Below are 15,582 nucleotides of genomic sequence, written 5' to 3'. Positions count from 1 at the left end.
TATGTATTTTATTGTTTTTAAATATTGCAAAATATAATGAACCCCCCCCTCTAATTTAATACAACCATCTGACTTCAAAAGACTTTGGTCTGTTTATATACAATTTGTTCCATCTGACAAGAAAATCCAGACTGAAGGGAAGTAAAAAAAGGACTCAGGATTAAGCAGCCAGTTACAATATACATTTCTGTATCTGTGCAAAAGTTGTAATGAGAATCTGTGTTCCACAATGCTCATATAGGTCTTTCACTTTGATTCAAAAAAAGAGTGCAAGTTCTAAATATATAAAAATGGAAACAGTTCCCTATAAATATCTAGTATAGGTATGATAAAACATGTCCTTTTGTCAGACAGCAAGAATCAAAACATTGCATTAGACTTGATTCTACTGTTGGTCTAGGAACACAGTTGATGAACTATATTCTGTTAATAAATTAATGAAAAAATTAGGTGGTATTCCCTAGAGTTCAGTACCACCTAGAGTTCAGAACTCTTTAAAATTATGACATTTCCAATGTATTCTTCAAAATCAAGGAAAGTAAAATATTGTGTTGTGGCTGAACTGCTTGTTATTCTTTATATCTCTAACTGAGAGATGTACAAAATACAGTGATTATTGAGAAAAGCACTGGATAAGTGAAATTTTTTCCTTAGATGTCCAGTTGAATTAATATGTGACCTCATAATTATTTACAAATTTTTCAATTGACTTAAAGAAATTTCAGTATTTTCTTGACATCTAATAATCTCTGGACTTAAAGAAGCTCATGGTGACAATTTGACTTGCTGGAACTTAAAGAGGCATATTATTGTTCAAAAATTACTTGGCTTGGGAGGAAAGGATTCTGTCCTTCAGCCCATCTCTGTCACAAAAGTTCAAGAGGCTGGGGTCACGTAGGGAACAGTGGGCAGAAAATGGACAGTAAAACATTGCAGAATGGAGTCCAGCTACCCAATCACCTTTCCTTAGGGCTGAGAAACTGATACTGTCCCAAAATCTGTTAGCCTTTTACATCCTGAAAAGTGAATCTCAAATGGCTTTTAAAGATCTTTCATCCTTGTTCCTCACCCCCTCTTGTCCTCTTTCCTCTGAGGCACTTTGGGAGAGAGAAGATTCTAGAAGTCCTTCAAACACAAAAGGATGGTGAGTGCCTTAAGAGTCCCAGCTCTGAGCAAGGTTCTATTTAGTATAATTCAGCTGGCTTGCCTGCACAAACACAGAATGTGCTCTTTGAATCAGCAGAATATCATGTGCTATCCTCAGTTCTGGCTTTGGGAGGCATGTAGTCATGGAAGAGAGGCTGAGGCTTAAGGAAACCACTTGAGGACACAAAATGGAAATTTAAGTCTTTTTCTATAAGAAGAAAGATTTCCAAGGGACTGAAAAAATAAGCAATGTTTTTTATTTCTGTATAATCTTGAAAATAATTTAAGTGGCACCTAAATCACATGAAAACTAGAAAATTCAGATTGTGAACTCAGAAGAGATTATGTTATCTTCACACTGATTACACTTCTTCAGTGCACTTAATCCCCTCAAATGCAGATAAACCAATGTACAGACCAACAATTTTTTTTCTTTGGTGTGTACATCACTTTCAAGACCAATGAAAAAGGGTGTATCAAAACAGAAAGATTACTTACTCCAAAGCCATATGGAAGTTTTGAACTTTTTGTTTACTGTTTCACTAATTAGATGATTCAGCTGTGCTTAGTTAAGTGCTTCAGAAGTTCTGAGTCACTCCTGCACAGTACATGTGTTTACTAATACAGCTGAGCTATATATATTTAGAATCAAGGTTACCATGTTCAATTTGCATCTTGATTACCATGGGAAGGCTTAAATTGTGCTTCAAGTGCTCAGAATGCTTTTTTCAGGAACCACAAATCCTGAGCTGTATTCAAAACCTTCACAATATCCCAGAGAATTGGAGAAAAGTCTTAGTCATTGACCAAAACAGGCTCAGGTCAGGAGCTAATTGGATTGCTGAAGAGAAATCCAGCAGCTCTAAAGATGCAGAACTGTGTCTCTTGACTATGACATCTATCTCATGAACCAGGAGTAAGTAATGTAGGGATAGCTGTAGAAAATGTGACAATTTCAGTAAAAAACCCTAAGGAAATTAATAATGACTTGACTATAAGGCAACCACAAGTTCCAAGCAATTACTGAGCAGCAAAAAAGCAGCTGAGCACCACACCCAGACACTGTGGAACACAGGTTTGGGAACTGATCCAGGTACAGCTATGAAAGCATAAGTCAACCTCAGCTACTGTAATTTTACTGTTTACAAATACTGTGTTTTGCTAATGATGCTAGACTAGGGTAAACTCAAAATTAGTAACAATAAATATTTTGATATAAACTCCCAGGGATCTAATTATTGCTAGAATTGTGACTGTATTATAAATTGAGAACAAAATAAGAAATACAGATTTATTTTAACAGCAGGAAGTAAGCCTATTTACCAGGAGAGACTATACAAGAAAATATTTCCCGTTATGATCTGCCAGTATTTGAGCACAAGGTTTTTTTGAATTGCCCATTTTGGTGGTTTGAGTTAATTCTGTTTTTTGATAATGCACTTGTTCTTCCTGTATGTCTCATGTCTGTCTGTGCTGTAATTATTAATATGGAGCAGATATTTCCTCTGGCTTTGAATGAAAGGAATTGTGATACCTGTACTGTGTGCAGTCAGACTTATCAGCCCTGTGTGTCCTGTGAGGTATTTTGATTGAAGAACCACAACAAATGCACTCATAGGAATTTTGTGCTGCTGCATTATTAGTAAGAGTAGAGACCAAAAGGGAGAAGAGTGATCAGCCACTGCAGTCTGTGCTGAGGTTACTGGGACCTGCACATGCAATGAACTGCTCAAAGCTGCTCACATCCTACCTGCCTCCCTACTCTTGTATTCAATCTATTTTCCTGGGATTTTCTAAGGCTTTTTACAATTGTCATTACATTAATCTGGTGCCTACAGAGTGGAAAAAAAAGACCAAAATCAGCCCCTTCAGTTTTACAAATTTAAGTGCAAAATCTGGTCCTTTACTTACAGAATAATGTGTAGGAGTGAGGTCTTTTCATTTAGAGTAGAATCATTTAAGTTTAACTTTTTATTATGCTTACAAACAAAACCCTTATTTTCCCTAAACTTTATATTAACTCATTGTTAAAATCCAACAATTTCCATTGGGACCTCAATAACCAAGAGGAAATTTATATGTTTATATGTAAACATTATATTATATGTTTATATAAAAACATATTTAAATGTTCTCATACAACTGAAACTTGAAATCTAATTCACATAATATTGTGAGGTTCATTTCCCCATCCCTTCCACTCCGTGGAAGTAATGAATTGCCTGAGATTGACTGATGTTCCACTTAAGGACCATCTCACTCAATTTTGATAAACATCACACAGGAGACATCAACAAATATCTTTTACTGACAGCATAAAATAAGTATAATTCTGTTCAATACTCAAGTTGATAATCTACTTGGGGTGATCTACTGGGCACTCAACCCAACAGTAAAACCAAATTTAATTCAGGAAGATTCTGGTCTGTCAAATCAAACGCATTGTTTGTTCTGTATTAAGCTTTCTATTACAAAATCCCTCTTAAGGGGATAAGCCACTTTTACCTTTATTCTGATTTGAAAGGTCTCAGAGCATGTGGTTTCCTTTAGTTTTAGGGAGATGAGATGAAAATGGTGAAAGTCTTAGAAAATCTGTGGCTGCCCCTGATTTCATGTAAATGAATCTCATCACCAAATACAACCTGGCCTAAGCAAATCTTCTCTTCCCTGTCTCCACTGTGGCACTTCAAACCTGCTGTGGTGGCAACCCAGGGATCATCTCTATGCCCCACACAAAGACAAAAGGGAATGGCATATCCATTTACCTGAGGAACTTATTTTTTCCACCCTTTTTCATTGCTTTTAATTTTTATTAAATCACACTCTAGACACAGTGCATTACTAGGAGAGACACTGAAGTGAATTTTGCTTCATATTTCTGTTTGATCCTTTGATTTTTTCAGAACTGTGTAGTTGAATAGAGATCAGCATCTTTATTATTTAGGCCATTTTTGATCACCTCTAGTTCTACAGTCCAGGTAGTTTTCACAGAAAATTATGCCATTACCTCAATGACTTCCCTTGGGTTTTTTCCCTAATGTCTGACATGATTTCCCCTTTTCAGCTTCAGTATGTTACTCTCTGCAAATCCTCCTCCTTGCTTTTTGTAAATGATTATGCTCTCACAGAGTCAATAGGTGTCCTCTAGTATCATTCACAACATTTTTACATTCATTTTGGAAGTTCTATTTTCCATGCATAAATTACTAAATGTAACTATTTGTTCATGTTTATGGATGGGTACAACAGATGCTATTTCCTAGCAGTGTCTGCCTAAGTGACTCAGCCCACATATGAAGGAGGCAAAACAAGTAAATCACATAATTTATATCAATAATTATTGATAAGAAGTGCAAATGTGCTAATGCATAACATGGTGTGGCATGCTCAATATATAATCAGATTAATTTTATCAATTATATTTTTTTTTTAATAAGAAGCACATTCAATCACTATAATTTTTCCCTGTGGGTCACCAGCTCTACTTTATAATATTCTGGTTAATAAGAAATGATTATTTCTTTCCCCCTTGTTTAATGGCAAACTGCTCAGGGGTTCTCATTTAACTTCAGATATGGCCTTCTTGGGTTATCTGATGATAATTTCCATTCCTATACTCTTTATGGAGCATATATGACTTTTAGATTTCCTTTTGAAGGAATACCTCAAAAGAAGATGCAAAAAAAGGCAAGGGCAGAGTTAATTGTAATCTAGTATTTATTCTATGCATGCTCAAAGGGTGATTCAAAATTCAACACCTCTACATTTTTCATTATCTTAATGCTTCACCCTTTACCCTGTCTTTCCCATTAATACATAGAATAGCTGCTACAATGAATCTTTGTAATGAGATTTCTCCAGAAGGTTGTTCTTGTCCTCATGGTGCCTCATTGGCTGCACCAGGACACTTCTACCAAACAGTAAAACTGTTCACCTCACTAACAGGGTGTTGGCAAACTTGGGATTGAAAAATATCATGGTGTTTATTTCAAAAAGGTTGAATTTACTTCTCTAAATAAGTAGAGCCAAGATCAATTTTTTAGTAACTAAAGATGGCTTTTCATCACTGAATTCTTCATTCATACACATAATGGCGAGGAAGGTAAAACAAATAACCCTACTGAAGAAACTATCATCTACCTTTTATTCCATAGGTGAGAAAGAGAGAAATTGGTCTCTTTTCTGCTTCTGTTCATGCACACACCTCTGTTTCTGTGGGTGTACAGATTTGAAAACCTGCACTACAGGAGGAGAGGTTGTACTGGGATAACCAGAGTTTTCTGCAATGTGCCCTTTCCTGTAGGACAAACTGCACCAGGCATTGTTTTACCTCAGCTGCTGCTTCTCAGAAGGCACAGAAAGAGAATACACAGTTCTGGATGATTGGAAGAGTGCTACAGTGCACTCAGTGATGCACAAATGTACACTATCCCTGACACCATGAAATTTATCAACATAACATATAAGGAGGGTCTCTGGCCTCTTAATTTTTCCAATAGCTACATCACAGCGAAATGGAAGGAGTTTTAGAGACAAGTCTATATATCTAAAAATATTGTTATATTGGTAGATTTCTTAACTTTTGCTTCAGAGTGGATAAAAATTGTGCTCTGATCAAAATATTTAACAAGAAGCCATCACTGATGTTGGGAAGAAAAATGAAACCACTGCTTTTCCATACACTTTAAAATTTGCAGTATCAAGTCATGCTATGATGGAAGGCTACTGAACTTCCAACTCCAAAACTCATGCTATATTTTATATATTGATTTAGATTTCTCACTGGATATTTTTATGCATGGAACATTTCAGAATACATTTCCCCATTATACTGAGAATCTAACTTAGCTGTCAAAATTGAGTCATCCTGAGGTTCTTCACTCAGATTTAGATACCTTAGGAAGAAGGTTTTGAAGATGTGAATTTCCAAATTCGTGAGCACACCCTTTATTATAAGTTGCTACCAGGACTGAAAACATCAACCTAGGTATTTGTCCCTAGTTTTTGAAATCTATAATTTATATATTTTCAATAATGCCTTTTTCAATGGTCAAAAGACTATATCTCCTTCTTACTATAGTTGATTTCAAACATTAATTTACTGCTCACAATTTAATCAGATGTGGAATTTTTTTTTTAAAGCCATAATACTCTTATTTCTAGTGTTCAAAGCTGACAAACATAAGAGACAAATTTGCTGAACTGACACCATGAAAATACAGTATACTGTGCAGAAAGAAAATTGTTAATTCAGGGTTCTTGGTTACAGGCAGGAACAGGTAACACAATTTTAAAAAAAGGAAGGATGCAGAGAGTATTTAAATTTCTCTACCCTTAGAGAAACTACTCCAGTCCTTCCTTCCCTCCACCCCATACTCCCCATCACTCATTGTTGCTTCCAAAGCCATATACATTGCCATTTAACTTTGTGAAGAGGTTAATTTCCTTTCTGTCAGCAGTAAGTTTTAACTGGTCCAGATGATTCTTTCATGAGTACACCTTTGAAGACTGCATTCAGGAACACATATGTAAAGACACAGACATAAGAGTTGATAATTATATGCTTTAGTTCCCTAAACTGCAATCCAGAGAGTGAGAGAAAAATCTTTTCTGCATCTCCCTTTGTTTTCCCTTCTAGCATCTGTTTAAAAAAAAAAACAACATAATAGCTATAAAACTAATTTAAGAAATCATCATATGCTCAGATATGTCTTGTAGACATGTACCAGACTCAGTTTGCAGAGTCTCATTTATTTATTGCCTTCTGTGCTTTATTTACTGTGATGGAGTAGCTGACTGAACTTTACAGTTCCATTAAACAAAGAATAAAGAAACATTTCTCTACCCTAGGTCAAGGGTTCACAAGAAAGCAGGCAAAAATACTGGTAGATAAAAGTAAACAATTACTCTTATTTTGTGTCTATTACTTGAAATTGCAGACAGATTTATAGACAAAGACACTTTTAAATGTGTCAATTAATACATTTTAATCAGAATTTTATCTTTAGCCATTCCTCAAAATCAGTGAAGTCAATTTATTGAAGAGCCTGGCTCACAATTCAAAAACAGTTGCAGGATGGTAGCCTCAAACCACAGAATAACCTTATGCATAATTACCTTCCATTTAATCCACAGGAGATGATACAAGAATTCTTAATGTAATACCCCCTTATATTGCAGTTCCTCTGAGAAAGAGTTTAGGAAAACAGTCAGAATTATATTTTGTGGGGTGAGTTGCTCTGTTTCATCCGAAGAGTCCAAAAGGAAAAAAGAAAAATGATGTCTGAAAGAAGTAAAGCCGACCTTTCCATGCACTGAAAAGAATAGATTTGTGCTTGTCCATTTAGAATTTCCATGGTTGTGAACAGTAAGCTTTTAAGACTCAATTTTGGGAGCATGTCACAGTAGAACAAATCAAAGAGTGAACACAAAGATGTTGATGAAGACCAGGTTTTGTAACAATGTTTTTGTAAAGACATAATTGTGATGTGGTTTTATGCCTTTCTCTGGATTCAGCACCAAGAGCAGAAGAAGAAAGACATTTTGCTCAAACTGTGAAGAAAAAATGTTAAAGAAACAAATCCTTACATATCTAACTAGGAAAAAAAATCTTAAAAACTTCTCTGAGACAGTCTACTAGGATAGATTGATGCTTTCACTTTTAAAAACACAAATCCTCATGAAAATAGTCATAGATATATGAGGCCTATTTAGGCCTCATTCATCAACTTGTCATTCGTCAGGTCACAGGTTGTATTTTTTATCTTCTATTCTTTATACATTCAAAGTTTTATTACTCATTCAGAGGTCTTCTTGAATTGTCAACCATTTTCTTCTTCTTTTGGGTGTTAGTTGAGAAAACCAAGTATGCAAAAGACAGGAAAGGCATGGCTTTTGGAAAAAAAAAGCTATATATCAGCATAACTTTGTGTCTATATGAACAGAATTAAAACAAGTATATTGTGGAAAATATATAATGTTTTAACTGACTTTTTATCTAGCTTATCTAGCTTTTTATCTGACTTTTTATCTATGTAACACTGAAAATCATAATACAACAGACCTCCCAGTCCTGGTCTCAAGCGGTTGTCATAGCCATCCAGGAGACGATCCAATATTCTGGTGAACACTGTGGTGTTGTCTTTGAGTTCATCTTGTGATGATGTTTGTCCATAGCTGAAATACACAACAGTTAACACTGAAAAACAGTAATCCACCAATAACCTTAGAAAACAGTAATTCCACAATCCATTTAATCTCGTTCATACTGGTTTGTGGTCACATAACCTCCTCCGTATAACAAGTTGTAGATCTTTGTACAGTTATTGTAAGTTTATATTTTCTCCTTCAATTGTAAGATTTTAAAATCATAAAAAATCAGTGCCCCTCTACAAATGGTGAGCAAATAGAATGCCAGTTCCTTAATGTTTCTCTCATTACTCCTTAATGTTTATAATGTGCTAATATGTGTTTTCCCCAGGAAAACACTCATTTGTCAGCAAAGAGTAATGTGTTTAATTCATAATAGCTATAAACGGTTTGCAAAGAAAGATACAAATTACAAAGTAATTTAGAACACTGAAAAGTAGACAAAAATAGAGATATCTTCTTTTTAAGTACAGAAGTAGATGAGTGAGTGTACATTTTTGTAGATGGAAATGTAATTTTGCTTTTATTTCTCATTTTCCTGTAGCAGTTAGATTTGGAGGAATATCTCCGTCTTTGCCTTTCAAATACATAACAAAACCATCTGTTGGTATGAAAATCTCTTGTGTCTGTGAAGATTCCCTTATAGATCCCTATGTATATCTCTAACTCAGTCAAAGGTCCTGAAATTTTACTTGAAGAAGGATGAAATTAAAGCTATTTTAACTCAGCTACCAAAATCTTACTTCCATCAGTACAAATCAGAATGAAATCCTTAGGCTTAATGGTTTCTGTCTGCTGTAGATGACACCAGAATCAACCTTTTTCTTAAATCTGAGACCTTTACCTAATACCCTGTCACAGATGATTCCCTTAATCATAGATTACACTTGTCTTAAATCCTAACCCAGCAGGGCTTTTTCATTCATTGCTGGGAAGACTTCCATTATAAACACGTGGAGTCATCAGTGATAAAAGCAAAAGTGCTGCTTTTCAAAACATCATTTTGTTGCACACATTACTACTGAACTGGAGAAACAGTGCAGCACCAAAAACTTTCCTTAGGATCAGGTGTAGTGATTCTTCCACTGGCCAGCCTGTTTTCTGCTTGGGGTACGTGGCTCTAGGTTCCCTGCCAGCCCTTCCTGCTCTAACCACTAAAGACCCTCTCAGGAGGAATATGATACACAAAATGATCAGGTTCTGTTAAAATACCTATAAAATGGTTTTTTTTTTCTGTGAGCTGCATCAGTCCTTTGCGTATCCCAGGCTTGCATTCCACTTGGATCAAATACAGACAGAAGGAGGAAGGATACCCTGTACATAGGTACCCTGGAAATCCTTCCCAGTTTATTTTGCAGCACAGGTTTGAGTATTTAACACTACAAATTTAAATCAGTTTCAGGACTGACATCCATAGAAGTTTCAATAATTATTGGTTTATTTCCATAGGGTGGGATGTTTTAATGCATAAAAATCATAATTTCTAATGAAAAGGCAAAATGCCTAACAGTTTTTTTAAACATAGTATTAATTTCTTCTAACCATATTATGCAACCTCATTTAATAAAAAATAGGTTGATTTGTATTTATTGATCTTGCCTACAATTGAATTTTAAGTCACAGACAATATTTTTTATGCTTCCTCTATGTTACCAAATAACAAGTTCTCCTGCTGTCTCTAGCAAGCATTTTATCATTTAAAGGATCTTTCCTCATACACCTTCCCCAGAACTTCAACACAGGACCTTTAGTAGATTAAATTTTAGATTAACACTCATTGTCAGAAAAAAAGCTGCTCTTCATAAATATCTCAAGGATAGCAGAAGGTCATCAGTATTAAGGTGGGAAAAGGATAGAAAACCACTTCAGACTTGTTTATGGTACATAAATGAGCATGTTTGTGAGGAGGCATCAGGAAGATGGGCTGGAGGCAGGGGAGCTGTGCCCTGCTCCCATGTGGAATTCCCATTTGTCAGTGCCCTCACCTGCTCTTCCACCATCTTAGCAAAGGAGAAAGCACCGTGAGGTTTCACTGGCAGATGGGCACAACAGGAAGATTCTGAGCATTTGTGCACATATGGAGTAGACTAACTCCAGAGGGATTGTGAATTCTCTTTCAAAACACACATATTAAAATAGTCCTATTGCTGGCCTTCTTATGATAACAAGAGTGACATGGGAAGACTGTCTGTACCACAGACATTTTATCTAATTTATCAGTTGGCTTTTTATCATAAAGCACTAAGAGCACTCCAGAGGGAAAGCAAGGCAACTGACAATGACAAAATGGCTTTAAACCCAGATCTACTTCATCTAAGGTGTGTACAGTTTGAAGAAAAAATTACTGCATGCAATTGTGTTTTCACATTAAATCCCAGTCTCATAAAAAACTGTGCACGGACTCCATCTACAGGTCATTATATTCCTGACACACCATTGGATTTTTAAACTCTGGTCCAATGTGTTTTAATTCTCACATTAAGAACGCACATGCACCCATTACAGCTGCAATAAATATATATTCATAGATATTTGTGCAAATATCTATAGAAAAAATATGTTTTCACAAAACTCTCTAGCTAGGTCAGATGAAGCACTTCAGGAATACTTCAAATCTTAATATAATATAAAAATAAAAGGTTTTTTTCCTAAAATATTTTTTTTATAAAGTAGCTGTTATATGAATCACACACTCTTATTTTATTTTTTTTTTTTAAGGAAATGCTTGTGCAGATGAACCTTTCCCATTACCACTCCACACAAATTTTAAATCTTCAAGGCAGTCAGAAAATAAGTTCCTCTAGAACTATGAATGCATAAGAAGACATTGTGGAGATGAAGGCACAAATAGATCCTTTAGAGATCACTTTTGACAATAAAAATGTTTTACTGCTTTCTGGTCATTAGGTAACATCATTGACAAGCACATTCATGTTTTTTATAATACACAAATACATCTGAGAGTCTTCTTATATGTCTTCACTGATTTTTGAATTGCAAGCAGCACTTCAAGCATACTCCAAACTGCTTTATAGTCTTTAGTTAAGCTACTAGTTGTTTGATGAGGTGTTGTATGATTACAAATTTTTATTAATACTAACATTATTTTTAGGTTATGATTTCAACAAATATTCCACAAATACTCAGTGCAGAATGGTCTTTCAGACATAGCTGTCATGGGCTTTGAGCTTACAAATGCTTCTTCATGCAAGCAGTCTCCTTCAGCAGGAAGGTCTACTTCAGATTTTCAATACAACTACTGAGTTAGCACACAGTCCTGACCGACAAAGAAGTTAAATTATGCTTCTGCTTGCAGGCACAATAAAGTTACTAAAAGCACTTAGATTAAAAATAGCCCTTTATTATACATTTTTTCCCCTCTGAAGAAACTTGTATTTCCAAGTAGTCATTATATAAGAATAGAAAAAATTGCACAGGTGTTTAAGAGGAATTTTTTTGAGAAAGCTTTTGCTTATTCTCTTCACCATATTGAACAAAAACTTTTATGCAAACAAATTGTAGTCCTCTTCTAAACTTCATTTAGATTTAGGTGGGACTTGAACAGGGATTAACTTCCCCCAATACACTTCGTAGTAGTGCAGCCCATGCAGTATTTGTCTTATGCTGCTATATTAAAATAAAGGTTCCTAAAATAAAAAATATCTCCCCACCTTCTTTCAGTCAGTGCATTGAGGAGGAGGCTCCAGGCCCAGAGGCAGTCACAAAGCACCAGGAATCTCTTCATGGTGGACTCTGGAACTAGGAGGAAAATAACCATTAACACTCCCCACACTAAAACAGTTCATAGGGGAAAAAGTCTGACACTGGAAACTTCTGCAGAATAATTTGATGTCAGGCAATGACCTCACAACAACAGAGCTGATGCCATTCTGAATTAGGGTGCATGGCCTTGGCTGTTCTCCTGGTTACCTTTTACTTTTAGACCCACAGGCCAAGGATGGGGTTTATTTTGTGGTAAGGGTGTATTCTTTATGCATTACTCTTGAACTTTAGCAAAAACAATTACAAGTAAAAGCTGCTGTCCCCAAACTCTGTGGCAGTGCAATTCTTACTCAGTTTCCCCCTGGGTTGAAAATGTGTCAAGGCACCTCCAGTGCATTTCCAGATAACCAAGTGTGATTGCCTTTTTCTTTTTGACTTGAACCAGCCTGAGCCCTTCCAAACCCCTGGGAAGGTGTCAGTGTGTGCTGGTGTGACTGAGGAGAGTGGTGCTTTCCTCACAGCCACTGCTCTGCTTTGATGTGATGGAAGCAACTTTCTTCTAGAGATACAATCCTCCTTTTCCCTGAAATACTGCTTCAGAAAAGGACTAAAATGAGCAGATTCTAACTACATAGAATTCTGCTGCTACATAGGCACATTTTAGGGCTAAAGGGCACAATTCATTATGAAACCATGTGCTGACAACCTACACACTATCTCCTAAATCTCTACCAGTCTCTGAATGCTGCTAGGAAATGTTTTTGCATTAGCATCCTTTTCCTCCTCTCCAAACATCTCCTGTACTCTCTCCAGACTTCACTGAGTTACTCTCAGTTTATCTTTGAGTAAAAAGTAACACAACTCAGAAAGTTTATTCTGCTTTCGAATAAACTATTAAAAAAAAAAAAAAAAGTTAGCTGATATTTGTGGCATCAGTGCTGCAGATTCAGCTAATTGCCCAGGAGAGGTTGCAGGTCCCTTTACACAATTCAAAGTGTGCTGGAATACAGTCGCTTTTCAGGATTCATTACATAAATAAGGTTAACAAATACGAAGCCTGTGTTTTCCCCCAGCAGTGAATAGGATGGGTTTTTACGTGCCTGAGAAAATGAAACACTGTACATAGAAATGTTGTTGTAGCTTTAAATAAAGCTTCCCCAATTCACTGCACACTCTCAGGGACAATTTAAATCAATAAAATACTGTTACAAAGCGGTATGTGAGCAATGAGATATAATTAATGCGTTTATAGCCAAATGATCGGCAGATATGCATTGAATGGGGCTGAGCTAATCTATCTGGATAGGAAGGAGCTGGCTGTGGCAGGAAAGTGTGGATAAAGATCTTCAGGGACGACACTGCATCCTAATTTGCCCTGCAATCAGCCCCTTTACAAAGGGAAAGAGAACATCTGTGGCTTCAAAAATCACCTTCTCCCGGTCCTGCCAACTTCTGCCTTTGCAAAAGGCTCCTCGAGATGAAGAACGGAAAGTGAATTATTCTGAACTATTTTGATCTGTTGAGCTCCACGCTCGCTCCCCTTCTCCCAACACCATCCCCTGCTTCAATAAACCCATCCAGGCACAATAAATCCCGAAGAAGGAAAGTTTCTTGCAGCTGGAAACAGCAAATGTTAATTAAGGCTTTGAATGAGCGTTCAAGCCCAGCAGCCCCCGGCCTCCCCTACCCGCACCGCCTGAGAAACCAGCGCCGGTTCTCCCATTCAAAATGGGAGCAAGAGCCACGCTTCTGGGAGCGCTTCAGCAGCGCCCACTGAAAAAAAAAAAAAAAAAAAAAGGTGGGGGGGGACCACTGAAAACAAAATTGAGGGTAAAAGGGGGGCATTTTGATGCATTTTGACTCACTGTGAGAGATTTGCTCCTCTCGGAGGCTGAAATCCAGACTTGTTTTCCTCCCGGCATTTCAACTTTGCATCCCCCGGCCCGGAGCATCCACCCCTCCCCACCGCGCCCGCGGGAGGGAAAAACCCAAACCCAAAACCCCTTCTGCGAGGGACCGGCGGAAATCAGTCCGCGCTAAAAAATAAATAAATAAGATAATTGACAATGCCCATCGATCGCTGCGGATTTTCAAGCTGGAGGGATAGAGGGGGGAAAAAAAAAAAATCCCCCCGATCCGGCGGTACCTGCGGACAGAGAGGAGAGGAGCCGCCCGCGCTCCTGGACGCGGTGCCCGCAGCCGGGAGCGCCCGGAGGGGTGCGGGCGTGTGTCCGCGTGTGTCCGTGTGTCCGTGTGTCTGTGTGTGTCCGCGTGTGTCCGTGTGTCCGCGTGTGCCCCCGTGCGCGGCCGGGGTGCGAGCCACAGCCGCCCTTACCGGAGCCTCGGGCGCGGGTCCGCGGCGCCGCTGCCCGGCGCTGCCCTGCCGGGTGCCCGCCCGCCGGCGCGGAGGATGCGCGGCTCCGGCTCCGCCGCTCACTCCGCCTCGGCCATCGCCGCCGCTGCTCCGCTCCTCCTGGGCTCAGCACCCAAATTTCTCTTCCCAATATTCCGACCGCCGCTATACAACAAAAGCTTTCTCTTTACCAAGACAGTAGTAATACGTCCCAGGGTAAACCGGATGTGAAATAGGCTGTGACTTCATGCCAGAGAGATTTTATTTTAGAAAGGAAGGTGGTACCAAGCTCTCATCTAGAGACCAATCCGCCCATTTTTTATATGCAGCACAATTTAACTTCCAGTGCTCTCGCCCTAATCCCTTTCTCTCTGGCTGCAGACTCAAATCCTTCTACAATCTGCAGCATTATTATTACTGGGGGGGAGGCTGCGCGGCCGGGGGAGGCTGCGCTGAGCATCTTTAGACACTCGCAGTTTACAAAACAGTCTATTTTAAGGGTCGCACATTAAAAATATAACCGATCTGCGTTAGCGTTCAACCTTTGATCGAATATTTAGTCGCGGCATATATATGAATGAAAGCTGCCCAGAGGTGTAGAGGATGCAGCACTACGCGCGTGTGCCTATAGACTGTATGTACCTATAGGGACCGGGCGGCAGAGCACGGCTGTAAGCAGACGGGGACAGAGATGCTGTGCAATACTAATTAAACACAGGTAACACGCATTTTGGGCGAGCCCCGTAGGAGATCAGCTGCAGGAGCAGGCTCCTCTCCTCCACTTCCACACGCCTTTAGCCGGCAGGTGCCACGTCTGCCCGGCGCGGTCCCGGGGCTCGGCCGAGGGCTGTGCTCGGGGGCTGCCAGCCCCTGCCCGCTGTCCCGCTGTCCCTCGGGGCCCCGCCGGGCACCGGAGCCGGGACATTCCCGGCGCCGAGAGCCCGCGGAGCGCCCGGCTCGGTCCCGCGGAACGCGCGGTGCCCTGCCTGCCCTGCCTGCCCTGCCCTGCCTGCCCTGCCCTGCCCTGCCCTGCCCTGCCCTGCCTGCCCTGCCCTGCCTGCCCTGCCCTGCCCTGCCCTGCCTGCCCTGCCCTGCCAGTCCTGCCCCACATTAGCGTCACTCGAGCCCCTACCCAGACCTCCTCCCCCCAGATGGGAGCGAGCCGGGCGAGCCCGGCGAACGCCGGCACTTGTGCGGAGAAACAAGGAGAA

At 39.1% G+C, this 15,582-nt stretch overlaps 1 protein-coding gene across 3 annotated transcripts in view; it reads right to left on the bottom strand.

Moving 5' to 3' along the window:
* Positions 1–14,536, bottom strand: part of GABRA1 (gamma-aminobutyric acid type A receptor subunit alpha1) — a 41,746-nt gene extending 27,210 nt beyond the window's left edge. The window contains exons 1-3 of one of the 3 annotated variants that reach the window (XM_021549505.3): positions 14,354–14,536; positions 11,967–12,054; positions 8,210–8,322 (exon numbers count right to left, since the gene is read on the bottom strand). In XM_021549505.3, the coding sequence (XP_021405180.1) occupies positions 8,210–8,322; positions 11,967–12,040 (187 nt within the window). In that variant the 5' untranslated portion in view covers positions 12,041–12,054; positions 14,354–14,536. Of the gene's footprint in view, positions 1–8,209; positions 8,323–11,966; positions 12,055–13,883; positions 14,003–14,164; positions 14,274–14,353 lie in introns of those variants that run through there. The other 2 variants (XM_021549507.2, XM_021549506.3) reach the window with 2 other exon arrangements.
* Positions 14,537–15,582: the final 1,046 nt, after the last annotated feature.

This window comes from Lonchura striata, chromosome 15, assembly GCF_046129695.1.
Source record: "Lonchura striata isolate bLonStr1 chromosome 15, bLonStr1.mat, whole genome shotgun sequence".
Lineage (NCBI taxonomy): Eukaryota > Metazoa > Chordata > Aves > Passeriformes > Estrildidae > Lonchura > Lonchura striata.
Note: the sequence above shows the minus strand (reverse complement) of the source record. Positions and strands in the feature narration are given on the sequence as shown.